Raw genomic sequence first — 19,023 nt, forward strand, 5'->3', positions numbered from 1 at the left:
TACTCTGCTATAAAGCTAGTGCTAGCCTCACATAGCATTAAGTTAAGGAGAGATGCACGTCCACACACAGAATGACCATGATCGTCTACTCAGGAAAAATGAGACATTCCAATTTTCAGACATTCCAATTTTCAGACATTCCAATTTTCTAGGCTTTCCTAACTCCTGAACTCCACTGGAGAATTTAGTTTTTGGTTTCAATGTGCAGTTTTCACAGTCTACTAGCATTATAAGTACCTAATATTAAAATGAATTAAATGGCACAGGAATTTTTTTTTTATGGGAAGTTGTTAAAGGAGAAATTAGGAAAAAAAAGAACACTGATGTTGCAAGAGCTACATGGGTTCCTTATTATGTGTTGCCTTATGTAGTCCTCACACTATCAGAATCGTCTCCAGTTCATAAATGTAGAACCTGAGATTTACAGGAATTGAGCAACCTACCCCAAATTATATAGTTAATAAATGGCAGAGTGGGGATTTGAAGCCAGGTTTGTCTGACTTCACTCCTCCACTCTGCTGTCTCAAACAATATCTCAGGGCAACAACAAGAAAAAACATTTTAAAACCCAATTCTTACTTTATTGGTTTTCCTAAAAGTCTGTACAAAAAAAACATGCATTTGGAAAATTTCCATGGCATGAGATGAGTACGTTGTTGAAACTGATGATGACAGTTACATTTTCTAAATTCTAAGACGTCATCCTTTAAAAGACCCTATGTTGATTCTATTACAATGTTTTAGAGGAAAAAAAACACCTCCACATAAAACGTACTTATGAATTTTATGACTGAAGTAGATCTGAAACATGAAAAGAATGGGTCTAAGAATCAAGGCAACCGAAGACTTTTAGCCTCATTCTCCAATTTGCAGACCATGTTGGTGTTCACTTAGCTCTGCAAGTTTAGATGAACTTGAGAGACTTTTACAGTCTGCACTACTGAAATCACAAATGGAGGTTTATGTTACTTGAGGGTAGATTATTAGGATAAGACAGCGGTGCCTAATTTTTTGTTTCGTTTTGCTTTAAATCAAATGTCAATTGGATAAAATATGTTTGACTGTTATTCTGCCTCCAAAGAAACAGAAAACAATTAATTATATTCACTGAAGTGAATGAGAACAACATCTGATACTAGAATTTTTGTTAGTAAGTTCTAAGAGATAGATGTTTCAAATCAGAGTGTTTCAAATAGTCAAAGAAATTTGTGGCCGCCTTGTCTCAGTCATTCAAGACATGAATAATGATGAAAAGGCATAGGTTAGCTGAAAATGCCTCTACCATGAGAAAGATACAAAAAGTTTAACAGTTATTATCTCTGGGTGATTTTCCTTGCTTATTTGTATTTCCAAAATGTACTACAGTGAGTATGTGCTTCCTTCATAATAATTATTTCTGCTTGTCATTCTTTTTTTTTTTTTTCAATCAAATCAAGTTCAGAACAGAGGAAGGACTTTGTGGAAATGTTGATAATGGCATTGGCCTTAAAGGATGAGTAGAATTTTATTTATTTATTTATTTATTTATTTATTTATTTTGCAGGCTCAGTAGTTGTGGCTCACGGGCCTAGTTGCTCCGCGGCACGTGGGATCCTCCCAGACCAGGGCTCGAACCCGTGTCCCCTGCATTGACAGGCAGATTCTCAGCCACTGCGCCACCAGGGAAGCCCTGCTTGTCATTCTTTAAAAAAGTTTCTAAGATGTTTTTCTATCCATCGGTTACTACTACTGTGTCTTACAAATGTTGTATTCACGTGACATAAAAGAACAACTGAAAAGTTCAGTGGAGGGGAAAAAAAATCAATTTTATAGACCAAAACCAAAAATCGATTGAGCTAGTTTCACTGATATTACCTATATTGTATGTTTTCAGTGTGAAAACTTGGTAAAGGTAGAGCAGAATTTTTGAAATTGGAATGATACTTGAAAATTCTGTACCTGTAGTCACCATATCTATAGAACTGAGAATACAGAGGTCCAGTAAACTTCTGTTACGTTACGTTACACAAACTCAGCTAAGGGTTACTGAGTTTTGGATTCTCTTAAAGAATTGTAAGTGTTAGCCTCATTCAGGGCTAGGAAAGAACTGAGTCTAATAATGTCCAGGTTATCTAAAAACAAATCCCATGATAATTACACTTACTTCTGAATTTCTTCACATGGAAGACAGGCAGAGCAGTCTTCCTTGAGACTGGGAAGACAATTAATACAAGATAGAAACTGTAGCTTCTGTAGGCACAAGGCAATTGCTACTATAAGGAGAGCTGCCAGGACCACATTTCTGAACTGCGCATCAGTAACTTGGAAAATGGTACTCGTGTTACTGGCTTGAATTACGGTAATTAGAATAGCAAGACTTTGACCTGTGATCATCCAACTATTAAAATTAAGGACAATCCCAGGATTTCCCCCAAGCATTCTACAGGCTGAAAATAATCTTTGGGATATTGTTGCAGTCTCAACCCAAACCCAAACCCAAACCCAAACCACGTTGCATTGTAATGTACTGAAGTGATGTGGTAAGCAAGAGCACTGCAAGCCAGCAGAAGCCCACGGGGTTTCTTTCCATCAGACGTCCCATGATTGTTTATGGATCAATGAAGTAGGCCTGCTTCAGAGACTTGTAGCGAACGATGGCTCCATGGGTAAAGCATTAGGCAAAGCGGCTTCGTTAACATCTACTCAGTAATGCTCAGCCAGAGAAATGTGTCATGAGTCAGTGGATTTTTGGCAGGTATATTCTCGCAATGCTGGACGTCAGAAATATACAGGGCAGCCAGATGCGGCTTTCTGCTTAGTTACCTGTTGCTCTGAGAGCTGCAATAGCTCGTGGGGGGGGGTTTAGGAAAAGAGAGGTCTTGCCATTTTCCAGAAATCTCATTTGGATTGCAAAACAAAAAAGACAGAGAGGCCCAATAAGAATGACACAGAGCGTGTTGTCTGCAATGTAACACACGCCACTGTGTTCCCCAAAGATTCATTACCTAAAAGAGGCAAGTAAGACAGAATAACTTTGGAGATTTAAATTAGATGACGCATCCCACCTTCATTGCTTACTCCTTACCGAGCAGACTGGGCCACTTGGAAACCACACCTCACGTCAAATTTAACTAGGGAAGTGTGACATCCAGGCTGTTGACAGAGCACTGTTACTTTTCTCTAACAGTTCACTTGCAGGCATTGTTAGAGAACTGCCCCTTGGACCAACGTGTAGAGAACAACACAAAAAGTCTAAGTGTGACCCACAGAACTTGCTAGTGACCCACTGAAGATATTTTGCAGGGCTGCTCTCAAGAATCAGTGCTGTCAACGCTACTTACCAAGATAACTAACAGCATCTGGCCCGGTTAAGTGTTTGGAAACCCAGTTGTCAAATACAGAGAAAACCTGTTGTTTAAAAATTGGTGACTGGAAAGTGTTATCTCTTCTTTCTCCAATCAGGGCTCTTTTTATTCCAGTTGGATGGCTTCACCCACCTTTATTGAACATGGGTAACTAGGCCAGCAATTTACAAGAAATCGGTTATTTCAATACCAGGAGTCCTACTGTTTACAATACCTGCAGGGACTGTTTTAGGTTATAAAGCCCTCTCACAGAAATCTGATCTCACTGGGGAAAGAAGAAATTTGTCAAAGGCATTGATTGTCCTTTTTAGTCTCAATACCTGGAGGACAAACCTGTTATGTAATTCAGCTCTTTACTATTTCCTTTACATCTGAGGCATCTTGGTTTTCTGCTGTAACACTGAATAACACCCTGTCAAGATATTCAAACTCCAACTGGAATATAGTATTCTCAGCCAGTGCACTTAAATATTCCTTCAACCTTAGAAATCCTTCAGTCATTTGCTGAAGTAGTAAAACACCTAAGTGAACTAAGAAAAATAATTAAAACTGTTGATTCAAACATCTCTCTGTGTATAATGTTTTCTCTCGACAAGTTATTGTGTCCAAGACAAAACAAATCCCTTTGACGGTATTAGGAACTGGATGACTTCATTTTAAGTTACTGGATAAATTAGGGGCTAAGTCTGGAGGAACGACTGAGTGAAAATGAGCTGGCTTCGGTGAAGACCATTTGGTGCTTTTTCTTAGCTTTCCCCGAGACTGAAAATTTGAAGACACATTGGTATTTTCTGATTGCTCTGCTGCTGGAGTTAGCCAGCTGGATCCTAATTCTGATAATTGATGTCACCTCCCTTTTTAGACATCCTTCTGCTTCATTAACTTAAAAGTTGGGGTCAAATCATGTTTTACACATACTGTACCATAAAATTTAATTCTTCATCTTTCAAATATTATCTTCGGATATGTAAACCTTAAATGTCTTAAATATGGTACACTTTATACGTTGGTAAGTATATTAGCTTCTTTGACACAAATTCCAGGAATATAAATCCTCCTCAGAGAATGTCCTGCCTCCCAAGAGTAACTTCAACTTGGGGACTCTTGGAGGACCATCGTGACTTCTCCGATGGACAGAGAAGATGAGAGATCCTACTGGGAATTAGAGAAGACACAGCTAAGCTATTCCTCAGTTCATTCGTTGGAGAAAAATGACCACACTGGAAGAAACCTGAAAGCTTCTGAGTTCCTCTCTCTCAAACCCCCTAAGACTGAGTGGCACAGAGGATGTTATGAAATTCCAACTTTCCATGCATGAGGAGGAGTTTTAGGAACTCACAGCAGAATGCAGCAAGCATTCAGGAAGTTAAGGTGGGGACTCTGGTTGGCATGGAAAAGCACTTTTAGAAAATGTACTCTTAAAAATGATCATTAACATACCAGAACCTAACAGCCTTCAAAAGTGCATAAGCAACCACTTTTACTAAAATGTTGGATCCTTGCAGCAGACGATATAAATTGCATATAACATGCAAGATACTACAACTTATAGTTAAATTGAATACTAGGGCATGCATCTGTTCTCTTGGAGGTTTTTTTTTTAATGGAAAGAGATATTATCTATGTATGCAGAGAGAGAGAGGGACTAGAAAAATGGACATTTGTGTCCCCCTTTTCTCTTATATTTCAAACACAGACATCACTGAGCCAGCTCCACTACATGGGACCTGAAATATTTTAATTGGAAGCAACTGCCTAATTCTAGAGAGGTCTGACTAGTTAAATTTACACAGGCAAGTAGCTGCTTTATTATTTTTTTTTTTAACAAATTTCTCCTTCAGTGACTATCCGTTGTTTTCAATAGGTGAGGCCTCAGACCTTTTACAGGGATAAGGTTTTGATTTAGGAAGAACTTATAAAAACTCAATTCTCCTATCACCTCAGGTTGGCAAACTACAGCCCATGGACCAAATCCAGCCCAGTGCAGGTCTGTGTATAAATACGGGTTTATTAGAACACAGTCACAACCATTCATTTTTGGATTGTCTGTGGCTGTTTTCATGTTTCAGTGGTAGAACTAAGTACAGTGGTTCCCCCTTATCCATGGTTTTGCTTTCAAGGTTTCAGCTACCCATGGTCAACTGCGGTCTGAAAACAGTAAATGAAACATTCCAGAAATATATAATTCATGAGTTTTAAATTGTGTGCTGTTCTGAGTAGCATGATGAAATCTCACACTGCTCCACTCCGTCCTGCCTGGGACGTGAATCATCCCTTTGTCCAGCGCATCCACACTGTATATGCTACCTGCCTGTTAGTACAGGAGAAACATAGTGTGTACGTACACATACACATAGCGTTCGGTACTATCCACGGTTTCAGGTATCCACTGGGGGTCTTGGAACGTATCCCCCATGGATAAGGGGGAACTATTATATTGCAACAGACATTTATTATCTGGCTTTTTAAGGAAATGTTTTTGGACACGTGCCTTAAAACATAGTGAATAAATATTACCATCAACATAAATGTAGTGATATGGGAAATGATCTCTCCAGAGACATTAGAAGTTTGAGATTTTTTCTGAAGCACGATCTTTTCTCTGAAATCTTGCAAATGACTAAATACAGTATTAGTGTAAGGTAAGAAGGGAGGGTGTTGGATGTAGCTGAGTTGATAGAGCTAACTGCCATGTTATATTTTACCTTATTTTTTTGCCACGTTAGATTTTTTTTTTTTTTTGCCACGTTAGATTTTAAATGCATCTTCTCTTAAGACAAAAGTTGTCAAGTTAATCTAAATTCAAGTCTGATTTTGGTGAATTCAATTCCTGGCTTTTAAAAACCAGTTTTCTGCCACTAAACCATTTATTATAACTTAAGATGTGTTACAGTCACGTCTGCATACTTACAAATCAGCATCACATTCTAAAATCTCATGAACACTCATAGTATCCGTTGAACACCTACTCACTATCATTTCTTTAAAACACAAATTCTCTCGGAACATCCACTCTTGACTGCAATATAGAATATACAGATTTCGGACACTTCACACCACCCTGTCTTTCTTCAGCGCTGTCATTAAATGCTGGAAGACAGGTTTGCTCCCTATTGGATAATGAATGTCCTGAGTTGGTTCAGAAAGGGCAGCTCTGGGTACTGACTTACCTCACAGCACCAGGGAAAGGGAGAGTTAGAAAATGAAACTATGTAGCTCTAAACAAGAAATAGATGAGTTAAAAGAAAAACATCAGTATTGCCTAGTGAGCCTTTTTCCTTTAGAAATTTTGACACGGCAGTAGTTGAATTTCACGTGGCAGATTATTTTCATCGCAAATAACCACTTGCTTAAGGCTTTGTTCTAGTGCAGGCTTGTTTAGATTTAAACTTGTCCCACCAGCCACTGTGTTTTTTACACTGAAGGCTTCTCCCACCAAGTGCTACGCATGCCCTGCGGTGGCTTCAGAAGGCCCTCCCTTTCACTTGCTCATGCATTTGTATGTCTATGGTTGTATGTGACTGTTTTCCTGTTGTATAAAGTAGCAGTGTTAGTAATTAGGGTTAGTTTTTATCTTATTTCATTCGAAATGGATGTGAAACTTTACGGGCATACCTAGACTGCAGCCCCATGCAAGCAAGCAAAAAGCAAAATATTGAAAATGGAAGATAAAGAGAAACTGGCTAGCAGGCAGCTAAACTCACCCTTTTGTACAGCCTATGGTCCACCAGGGGGCTTTGGACAGTAAAACAACACCAAAGAGCTATTAGCATGTGAGGGTCACAACAGAAATCTTATAAATAGCTTTATTTCAACAAAAAAGACTATAAAGTGTTTTTTTTTTTTTTTTTTGGAAAAAAAGAAAAGGAGAGTGGTGGTGGCATATGTGAAATGAGCAGGTAGGAAATTCACCAATTTATTTTTCAGTCTAAAAATGTTGGGGTCCATGACTGAGCAAAATCCTTAAAGAAATGGGACACTTCTTATTGATTCCTGAAGCCATTTCCTACCTACCTTTTCTGAGAGGGTGTCACATGAGGTTTCCTATTTTAATGCTTCTAGGGGACAATACAGATGACAGTTTCTCTTAAAATAATATTCAATAACCCAGAATGGCAACAGGGTGACACTCATTCTAGGGAAAATGAGTTCAAACTTCCAGGATAGATTTTTCAGGATTTCTTCAGGTTCCTTCATTGAATATATGGGAATGGAAAGTGAATAGTGACCTTACACAGTCAGTAGACAAAGGTTATTCCAATTTGCCTGCACATTTTTCTAGCATCTGGAATATCAAAGGGCAAGTAAAGAAAAGAGCCAGTAGGGGTCATTGTTTAATCCCAAATAAGGAACAGAAATTCAGACCCATAATCTGATGCTCTCTTCATAAAAAAACCTTCTTATTAGCTTCATGAGGTTATTACTGGTTAAAATATGGACCAAAGAAAGGCAAAATCCTCATGAAATGCTTATCTACTCGTTTACAAAAGGAGAACTCTAAAAACACGAGTGAAACGATTCCTTCGTTCAGCCTTCTGTGGGAAGCAGCCTTTCAGGCGTTTATGTTTTGCTTAAATATCTTACCCTCTCAATTCACTCAGTTCACCCAATGTAAACACGGTAGGCTTTGGCCAAAAAAAAAAAAAAAAAGAAGAAGAAAATGAACATGGGACCTTATGTAGTTCTGCTCACAATGACCAAGGTGGCATTACGTATACATATTTTCAAAGTTTGAGGATAAGACCAGAAGAACCAAGGAGAATTTAACTTGTGAACATTTGTTTGACGTGGCTTAAGGAAGAGCCATGTTGAGGCGATTTCCTCGAAGATAAAACCTGCTAGGAAAGTGTTAACCTCTGACTCAGCAGTGCTGGATTGAATCCTCCTGGGTTTTTTGTTTTGCAGGAGGAAGAGGAAAAGGGGAGAAGAGTGTGAGCACGTGTGAGAATATATGGAAAAGGGCCCAGGTAAGGCCTTGATATTTTCACCAAAGGAAGAAAATCAACTCCTCTGTTTGGCTGCAAGTCCCCTAAGGCTAAATCAAAGGTATGAGTAAATAATAAGGAAAAGAGACTGACTTTGGTAAGGCCTGGAGGATTCATTTCATTACATCCTGGCCATGCCGCATATTCTGATATGCATTTCCTGACAAGACTTGCTATTTCAGAGTATTGTTATGGGCACCTCATTGCTTAGCGTCACTGCGTGGTGGAGAGCAAATGCGCAGCGGAGGAATACGGTAAATGTGCATGAGCTGCCCTGGCAGCATTCTAGCTAGAGAACACCGTGTATAACCTAAAAAATGTTCCTTTAAAAGTTGTTATCACTGTGCATGTGTGGTTCTGTCCACGTTCCCTTCCATGGTCATGTAAACGAATTATTTTGTTAATTTAAGTAAAAGTGCACACAGGTAGCCAGTTAACCCCTAGTTAAGTCTCAAAGTTAAAATACTGTCAAAGTTAGCAAGTAGACAGTTTGAGGGGAAAACAAACTAAAGTGAAACCTCTGCGGAATCAAACTGCACCTGGACACTCGGGCTTTGGGTACAACTAAACAGGAAAGAGGAAATCAGACGTTAAAGAGCTTGCTTTCAAGTTTGGGTCTGTGAACTGCATAGCTCCCGATGCACAGAAAAGCGACAAAACTACGTGGAGAGCCATCTAGACACAGCTCAGACGGCCAATGTCACAGAGGTCAGGCCGGAATATTAACCCAAGTAAAGAAAAGAAAAACACGGTTCACCAGCCCCCAAAATCTGAGTTAAGGACCTCGTCTTCACCAAGGCATCCCAAACTCAGGAAAACAAAGAGAACCCCCCCCCCCGGCGTAGCTCCGCAGGAAGATGCTGGGGTCACCGGAGCCCACTTCTGGTCGGAAATGTGCCTCCACCTCGGGTGCGTTTCCTGCCCTGCCCAGTTTCATTCTGACCACCTCTCTCCTGTTTCTCATCACAGACTAGCTGGAATGGATCACTCGATGGAGGGTGTTAGCTCTGACACGGCCAGTAGAGGGCACCAACTATTTAGTGGAAATTCTACATCAGAAAATTTGGATGGCATGAGTGGTGGCCCATCCTTTCCTTCAGAACAGAAAACTCTGTGTCTTTTCTGTTTGGACGCACGTTAGCACAGTAAGGGTTTAGAGTGAAGAACACACGGCTAAAGAAAAATCTGGAATGAAAAGCCAGTCCGACTAAGTTGTCCTTGCACCCAAACTGAAACAAAAACACTGGCACGATCTCCGTGGTTCAGTCTCTACACAGCATCGTCTGCAACAGCGACCGGTATTCTCACGGCAGCAACTCAGTCCCTAGTTAAAGAGTTCTGTCATCCTAGTGTCACTTGGGACGTGTACCCTGATTATTTGTGGGGGATTAGCTTCACCAAGGAGTTCACGAGTGGTTAAGGCGATGAGGGTGGTTTTATTATTCTCGACGAGGAAAATGTCGGGATGAGGGTTAATGTACCTGTGGCGACAGCGGCGTAGAAACCTCATTATTTTTCGAGCAGCCTGGTCCTGCTTTTTGGTTAGCAAACTGCTCCTGAAAAAGCCAGAGTATGAATTACCGTCACGAGAAGGGTGCTGTAAAACTTCATGTGCGAAAGTTGAAAGCAGGTCAGCGGTGAGAGAAAACTCTTAACCAAACAGTTTTCAGTTAAGAAAACTCTTAACCAAACCAAAACTCAAACCAAACAGTTTGGTTAACCAAACTCTTAACCAAATCCAACAGCACAAGCCTATTTTATGGTTCTGGGTCTGGGCATCACTGGGAGAGAAGGAAGGAGGGGACTACAGACACTTTCTCCTACTTGGAGGGAGATAATAGAAAGACTAAAGATAAGATGTCCTGTAACTGTTCTTCCCCAAGTCTTTATAAGCTCGTTTGTTCAAAAAGGCATTAGACAGACTTTCTCGGTGTAGAAATTGATTCGCCTGTGTTTGCCGCTCTCTTTGGGCTATTATTTCCTAAACTTCTTTCGTCAGTGTATTTTCCGGTGCTAGAAGTTTTTATTTCACTCTTCAAAATGGAGTGGCTTAGTGCTACTTACTCTCCCAAGGTCTTAGATACAGAAACGCTACAATTTAGACCATTATATTACAGTGCCACCTTTCTGAGTAGGAACTGTGGTCCGGCCAGACTCTGATACAAGTTGAAACTGGGTGGCGGCATCAAAATGATTGGATGGGGGGTGGAGAGAGAGAAAGGAGAAGCCTAAATAGACAAAAACAGGCAGAGAGCACAGGTGTAACCGTACGAACACGCGGCATCTAGACTGGTCTGGGAAGAAAAGAGCTGCAAGACGCTTTACTCCTTGTACAGGCCTGCGTGTCAACACGGGGCAGTTCTTTCGACTCGGTCGGGGTTCTCTTGGCCGCCACGAATCTTGACCCACCTGAGTTTCTGCTGTACGATGACCGCCGTCCGCCGAGCCTGCCGTCTCCTGCCACAGTTTTTGTAACTCCGGTAAAACTTCTGGATCAGCACAGCAGCACGCCGGCTCTGCTGAAATTTTTTTTGTTCGTAGTAACTTCGGAATTTGCTCTGGATCAGAATGGCAGCCTGTGTCATCTTTTTATAAAGTGCATACTGCAGGGGGGACAAGAAGAAGCACAGCAGTAACAAGGGGGGCCACGCAGGCCTGGGTGCCCTCTGAGCCCACCAGGTGGGGACGGCAAGAAGGAAAACTTTTCCCTTTCTTTTCATATTCTCTGGGGTCGCATCATTAAAGAGGCAAACTAGGCATCTTTTCACCTACCTTTCCAAAATGCAAAATGTTACTTTAAGGGTTGCCTTCAGACAATGCATTGCTTTAAATGTGGGTGTTTTCCCCCCCAAATATCAAAATTGTTTGCCCTTTTTGGAAAAACGTTTTAATGGCAATAAACTGAGACATTTAGGAATCGAAAAAGTATTTATTTAGGAAGTAAAACTTGAAATGCTGAAGATGAATATTTCCTATCCAATTTGGAAACATTTTAAATTAACCTCCCATTTTTAATTGGATGCCTCCCAATTCCTGCCAAACACAAATCTACTTAGCAGTCAGCATCTGATTTCTAACTAGCATTCCACTCGACAAATTTCTGAGTTACAAGGTCCCAAATACAAGGCTTATCATGAAACGCTGACACCTTTAAGCCATTTTAACCTGCAAAAGATTAACGCTCGTAAGACCGACAGGGGGGTGAAGCCATGAGACTTGGAAAGCGGCCCTGGAGCCGGGGACGGCTCGGGAGGCAGGCCCAGCACCCTCCGGCCAGCTTGCCGCAGAGATGGAAAGTGAGGCCTGAAGGCACCGGTGCGGGGAGGGTGGGTCCTCTTCTCTATCAGAGTTCAGGCAGGAAAAATGCAGAGCTCTCCAGATTTTAAAAAAGACTATGTCCAGATTGCTAACGACATAGACTACAACTCTGGGGACGAGAAGTCACAGAGAAGCGCTTTGCTCACAAGAAGGCGACTTACCATCAGAGGGACAAGTATTCCTCAGAAAATCCCTGCGCCTAAGTATCTCTCTGCATGTACGAGGTGGAGTGAGGGAAGGAAACAGACACAGGGCCCTTCTGCAAGAATCCTGTTTAGTCTTATCTGACCCGCCTGACATTTTCATTTGGCCAAAAGTCTTTTAAGACAAGAACGCTGCATCCTACAGCGTTTCCATCACCTTGACCTGTGCGCTCTGCATGGTCAGAACCTCCCGGGCCACGGTGAAGCACGATGGGAAAAAGGGAAATACCTTCAGTGGCTCATAGGGTTCATGGCAATTGTTTTCGATGGATTGTTTAGATGGACACTGGCCAAGAAAATGTCCAATGACTGTTACTGCTGAAACCCACTGCAACGGCATCACCACGTGGTCCCCAGAGGATAGATGTCCTGTGGTGAGGTGGCCGGGCGAGGGGGGTATGCCTACGGAATGACCGTGCCATCTTAATGGCCCCTTCTTGTAGCTGGTGATGGGTGTGAAGTGTGTGACTCTGGTGGAATGGTTTGTGAGAGGACTTGGGTGTATCATTACCTTCAAGGCTATCCATGTCAGCTTGGGGGAGAAACAGAAAATACAAGATTAATGTTAGATTGCCAAATAGAAGGAAATGAAAAACCAGAACCAGAACCAATGAAACTCCCAACCAAAAACAAAACAAAAAGGAAAAAAGGCAACCTGGCTATCTTCATGCCTTCCATCTTCCAAAATACTTGTCTTATATTTGTCAGTATTTTTTTTAAAATGCCTTTCGTCTTTCTGGTTGTAGCCAACACTTCTTTGGGAGGGGATTTAAAAAAAAAACCAAACTCACATTTTGGAATAAATACCTGCTGAAATCACAGACTTGAAACTTTGATTCTGAGTATTGCTCGGGCTAACAATAAGCCAGGATGGTTCCCTGCTGTGGGGCTACAGGGACTGTGGTGTCAGCGTTTACACAATAAACCTTCATTTCCTGGGATCATGAACTCAATCGGCTATAAGCTAAAGAGGTTCCCCGCCCCTCACCATTAGAGCTCAATCCTAAAGAAACTTGAGAACGTGGCAACCTGAATCAGACACATGCTAGAAATAACAAGAGAACAGAATCCTGAATTTCTGTGTGGCTGGTATACATCTCAGCAATTATTATTCCTTAAATAAAAATGTAAGACCTACCGAAAGCACAACCTAATAAAAGGTTCTAGAATCGACTGACAGGACCGAGCTTTATTGTATGAACCGGTCAAAACTCAATTCGGCAATTTTTAACATTTTATCACCACCTAGGTGGTTAGAAAGGTCTAATATTTACTTAATCTCTCTGCGCCTCAGCTTCTTCATCTGTAAAATGGAAATAAAATTGTTTACTCCAGATATTTTTGTAAGGAGAAAGTGAGATGATGAGCCTAAAAGATCCAGGACGTACTAGGTGCTCTCTTCCCCAGTGATGGGAGCTACGTGACCCTGCAGGTAGTTTCAGAAATAGCAATACTGCACGAAAGAGTAACTCAGATACTCTTCCTGCAACACTTAACTAAGGAATACAAAACAGTTTAAGAGATTCTGGGCTTCTTCAGATTTTTACAATTCTTCATTTTAAATTGGATAAGAAGAAGCCAAAAGGAAAACCCGCTAAGGATGATGTAATGTATATAATTCAAGGTCAACGATAACAACTAGTATTTACCTGCTCTAATCACCATATTAAATTCCCTTGAGTTCTTTAATTACTAATTAGTTTATAGGTAAAATGACTGAGACACAGAGCCTTATTTCAGACACAAATAACTTCCTCTGTATCAGACCAATGTTGCAGGCAGGTGATACCACTAAGAGGCCAACCATCTGAACAAAAATTATTTTGTGGCATTAGTTGCAGGTGCCTTTTTGTTTGCTTGTTTTAGTTTTTTTCCCTTCTGGAACATTCCCCTTTGGTTTTTAATCAAGGCAATTCAGAGTCAGTCTTTGGATCAGGCACTGGATGTTGTGCTCTTTGCCAAACCACACACCAGACTCCCCAGGCCTGTTTGGATGCTGTGTGAATAAGGCACGTTCCCATGGCGACCCAGAAGCCGGCTCACCTGTTTATATTTTCTGTAACAACGCTGAATGACAGCTGCTGCCACTTCCTGCTGCTCCCGCAAGGGTCGGCCCTTCAAGGGAAAGTGAGGCAAGAAAAGAAATAATGATGTAGCATAAAAAATGCAACTTTCCCAAGACTTAAATGGAATCATGACTCATTTAATTGACTTTCTCAGAACTGAGACCAGAGGTTTAACCAAAATACAGTGATAAGTTAATATCAGGATAAATTTAAAAAATGAATTTACAGAATAACTCTCTGATTATTCCTGCTTCTAAATAGAACCATCATATTTGGATGTTAGGAGGCCTAAAACAATATTCACTTTCAAAGTATTTAAAGAATTAGGTATTGCACTATTTGTCCTTATAAATTTCCTCTCTCTGCTGTCTTTCCTAAGATAACACCAAGTCCTCTACTTTTGTTTTTATTTATTTATTTTATTTTTGGCTGCGTTGGGTCTTCGTTGCTGCGCTCGGGCCTTCTCTAGTTGTGGCGAGTGGGGGCTACTCTTCGTTGTGGTGCACGGGCTTCTCATTGCGGTGGCTTCTCTTGCTGCGGAGCACGGGCTCTAGGTGCACGGGCTTCAGTAGTTGTGGCATGCGGGCTCAGCAGTTGTGGCTCACGGGCTCTAGAGCACAGGCTCAGCAGTTGTGGCTCACGGGCTCTAGAGCACAGGCTCAGTAGTTGTGGCGCACGGGCTTAGTTGCTCCGTGGAGTGTGGGATCTTCCTGGACCAGGGCTCGAACCCGTGTCCCCTGCATTGGCAGGTGGATTCTTAACCACTGCGCCACCAGGGAAGTCCGAGTCCTCTACTTTTGGATCAATGATTGATGGCTCGTAACACCTTCTTAGGGAGGTCAAAGACTCCTCTGAGAAACTGTGGAAGGCTCTGGACCCTGTCCCACCAAAAATGCACTTTACCATAAAATTTTAGGGCAATCAGTCACCAGGCCTCCAGCTAGAAACCCCTGCTCTAGGTCATAAATTCCTTGCGGCAGAGGTGTCAACTTACTTTATATTAATTAGATAATAAATATCCATTATTGTTACCAACAGTAAGTTCAGATGGTGACAACCACCACACTACTTGTCAGTTTTACTTCACTAAAGCTTCTGACAATTATTAATAATCTCATGGGACCTAATTAATAATGTCAAATAACAATTCTATCAACTCAGAAGAAGAAAAAAGGAAACAGCGTATGTTTTAGTTTGAGCGACTCTGACTTTTCCGGATCTTAAGAGTGTCGCCACATCAGGACTCTGTTGTCTTTTACCTTGTATTTCCGGAAAGCTGTCTGGACAAGCCTGGCCGCGTCATAGAGTTCTCTCTGTTCGTGATCAGACAGAGTCAGCTGAGCAAATTCATTCTCCACCTTCTCACTGGTAGACGCACTCAGGAATTCAGACCAGTCTGCGGCGGAGGGAAGGCTGGGTTTCTCGAAAGCTATTTCACTGACTGGTGAGTCTACAGGGCTCAGGCTGGTATTAGAAGAAGGGGTTAGAGGCTCGTTATATGCACTTCTGAAACAAGAGGAGACACAGGGGAGAGAGGCTGGTGATTGGTTTGCATGGTCCATAGCACGCTGGTCAACGAGACAAGATGGTACCTACTGTGGACCATGAAGGATATGCCTTCACTCAGGCCAGAGAGCTGCTAAGCAGACTCTGAATGTCCTTCAATTAGTAACTTCACGTTGAGCACCTGTTAGGAGTTTAGTACTGGGCTAAGTACTAAATCCACTGAGTCCACTATCCAATTGTGAAACTTCAGTTGAACTGGCGGGGGATCACTAAGATACATTATCTCCTGCGCTCTGATGTGGGAAGAAAAATCATGGGAGAGGTGAGGACATGAGGGGACCTTGGAAGAGGCAATGGAACTCGTCCTAATGTTTCCTTCCTTCCTTGACAAGGGCGTTCATTACACGGAACTCCTCAGATCCAGTGGGCCTCCTGAGCCTCCACGTAAACACAGGAACTTGCCCTGACCTGACACTACTGACCTGATCTGGGCGGCATTTGGCAGATGGTCTACGTCAGCTAGGTAACCGGCCAGCCAGCTCATCGTACTGCTGATGGTGGCCGCGTCTGTCCTCTCCAATGCCGGGGACTCCATGGGCACAAAGTTCTCCTGCTTGATCCGCTCAGGGGTGGCTTCAATGATGTGCTCTGCCAAGGTCATCATGTTCACCTGGAGCCCGGAGGTCACAGAACACTCAGGTTAGGGTGGCACCTTAGAGGTTATCCAGGCCTACCTCCACTCCCCCCACCTTGGAAAGAAAGAAAGGAGAGAGGGCGGGCTTACACCTCAGTCCAGTGCCCTCCAATCTCATCGTAAGGTTTTCCGATTCACCTGAATGTGCTGAGATCCCAGATCTGATTATCTCCAAATCATAGTTTGGTCCCAAACCTTAAGTCTTCGAGAACGTCTGGCTTGTGCCTACTTTCTACTCTCAGCTAGGACCAACCAGTTAAGGATGCTATGGCTGGGCAGTCCTGGTCATATTATTGTAGTGACACTACTGGTTACCTGACCACCATCACCCCATTTTGCCTTGCCCAGAGAACCCCAGTTTTGTAGAGAGCAGCAACGAGCCAACATCCAGGGGACAGCTCGTGACTGATACAAGCCAACTGTCCTAATCCCCTTCTTGGTTTCCCACCTTCCGTGCACCAAGGGGGGGAGGATCTGTGACCCACTTCTGGACAGGAGACTGCACAGAAGTCTGCTGGGTGGGCTCTGGGCAAAGCTTTTGCTTTCCTGATGAAAGGTATCGATGCACCTGGCCCTTTCCCTTCCTCTTCCTGCTCTGACTACAGATGAGCTCCAGAAGCCACATTACAACCATAAAGCAACAAGCACGAAGAGGAGAGGCAAAAGAACAGAAAATCCAGAAAAAATCCTGGTCCCGGATGACATTATTGAGCAACTGAACCTCTGGACTTCTATGAGAAAAATAAGTCATTTTCTTATTAAACCACTGGAGTTAGGTTGCTGATACATGCACCCAAAATACATTCCTAATGGTACATTTAGGAATCCTCAGAACTAGTCTGGAGTAGATATATTTGGTCAGAATCAGAGATATAACCTTGTTTTTAAAAGTTTCCTTGCACATCTCTTGAAAATGGAAGTTGAAATATAGCAGTTTAAGTTTTTAAGTGAATTGAAAATGTTCTGAAAGGATCTATACAAAAATGACAAAATGCTTATCTTACAACATGCGTGAACCTGAAAACCATTATGCTAAGTGAAAGAAGCCAGACACAGAATATGACAGTTTATGATTCCATTTATACAACATTTCTAGAAAAAGCAAAATTCTGGGGGAGAGAAATCAGATCGGCGGTTGCCCAGGGCTGGTATGGGAACAGAGGGTGACTGCAAAGGGGCACAGGGAACTTTTGGGGGGTGATGGAAGTGTTCTAAATGGGACTGCGATGATTGCACAGCTGTATAAATCCACTGAAGTTCATTACACTGAACACTTAAAGTGAGTGAATTTTATGGTATGTAAATTACACCTCAATAAAACTCTTACAAACACTTATCTTGGGTAATTTTCTAAATTTTCAACAAAGAACAAGAATTATTGTGACAGGAATAAAAATGAAAACATTTAGGGAAAAAAATATCACAGCTTTTCTTTTCCTTCTATATTGGCTCTCTTGGTTTGTGAGTCAAACAGGAGGAGGTAAGTCCTACCTTGATTTATTTTTCATGAAAGTATTAAAAAGTGGAATTTCTGGAGACGGAAGGGTATAACTATCTGTAGTCGCTCCTCTCCCAAATCCTCTATTCTATAAACACGTGTCAGTGTAAGAACACCTTAATATCATAATAAATGCAACATTCTGAGATACCCAGTAGCTGATTTTTCATTGTGATAGCTACAAAAGGCCATGGAATTTAAATGACTTTCAGGTTTTTTATTCAAATGATGTTGGGTTTTTATTTACATTCTCTTTGGGTCCTAGTATGTGAGCAGTTTTCATAAATGGGCTTGGATATCTAAAAAGATCACTGATATGTATATTTACTATGTGTATTCATACATCTACATGATTATATATATCATATATTAAATATACATACAAAGTCAAACTTTCTAATTGTATTGTCAATATTTTCATATCCTCTTCATACCTGAGCTGACAAATTTTGAAACAGTTGTGTCAGTCTCACACTATGATTACAGTTATGGTTCCACATTTCTTCACCTTTACTTGCGTTAATATTTGGAAGCTACGTCGTTCGGTGCATAATGGCTCATTACAGTCATGTCGTTCTGACAAATTATATATATATATACACCATTTGCCTTACCTGTACGTTTTATCATTTTTCTTTTTATATTCATTTGTCTGTTATATCTTTACCTATCACATCATTTTCATTCTTTCTGTTTCATTTCATTTTAATTCTTTTACAAGCAGTATATAGTATATTTTGCTTTTTTTTTTTTTTTTTTAACCCAATCTGAGAATCTTTTAATAGAATTAACAGTTTCCAAAGTGGGAATAAGTCATGTTTGAAAATATTCCTATAATATTATGTTATAGAGTATTATTTTTGTTGTTGCTTTTTTCTTTATTACCATTACTGAACTTTTCCTGAATGGGCCAAATTTTCTTTTTTCCCCCTTAAATGACATAGAAATTCTGTAGCCTGTTTTTACACTACCTATTAACTTGACATTTTTTTTTTTTTTAATTAATTAATTTATTTATTTATGGCTGTGTTGGGTCTTCGTTTCTGTGCGAGGGCTTTCTCCAGTTGCGGCAAGCGGGGGCCGCTCTTCATCGCGGTGCGCGGGCCTCTCACTATCGCGGCCTCTCCCGTTGCGGAGCACAGGCTCCAGACGCGCAGGCTCAGTAACTGTGGCTCACGGGCCCAGTTGCTCCGCGGCATGTGGGATCTTCCCAGACCAGGGCTCGAACCCGTGTCCCCTGCATTGGCAGGCGGATTCTCAACCACTGCGCCACCAGGGAAGCCCTAACTTGACATTTCTAACAAGCATATTTCAGGCTATACATACCTATCAATATCATAATTGGAACAAACTTTGATTTTCCCTGGACAGGGGAACTGCTTTAGTACACTTTTACCTTCCTCTCCCTA

The 19,023-nt window shown here is 41.5% G+C and overlaps 1 protein-coding gene across 19 annotated transcripts in view; it reads right to left on the reverse strand.

Moving 5' to 3' along the window:
- Positions 1-19,023, reverse strand: part of CAMTA1 (calmodulin binding transcription activator 1) — an 899,438-nt gene that overhangs the window by 5,628 nt on the left and 874,787 nt on the right. For 8 of the 19 annotated variants that reach the window (XM_082467637.1, XM_082467634.1, XM_082467631.1 and 5 more), the window contains 6 exons: positions 15,905-16,092; positions 15,176-15,422; positions 13,894-13,965; positions 12,362-12,382; positions 10,739-10,932; positions 9,811-9,885 (listed from right to left, as the gene is read on the reverse strand). In XM_082467637.1, the coding sequence (XP_082323763.1) occupies positions 9,811-9,885; positions 10,739-10,932; positions 12,362-12,382; positions 13,894-13,965; positions 15,176-15,422; positions 15,905-16,092 (797 nt within the window). Of the gene's footprint in view, positions 1-2,802; positions 2,985-7,048; positions 7,080-9,810; positions 9,886-10,738; positions 10,933-12,361; positions 12,383-13,893; positions 13,966-15,175; positions 15,423-15,904; positions 16,093-19,023 lie in introns of all 19 variants that reach the window. The other 11 variants (XM_082467636.1, XM_082467633.1, XM_082467630.1 and 8 more) reach the window with 6 other exon arrangements.

Source organism: Balaenoptera physalus (genome assembly GCF_965194825.1).
Source record: "Balaenoptera physalus genome assembly, chromosome: 1".
Taxonomy (NCBI): Eukaryota; Metazoa; Chordata; class Mammalia; order Artiodactyla; family Balaenopteridae; genus Balaenoptera; species Balaenoptera physalus.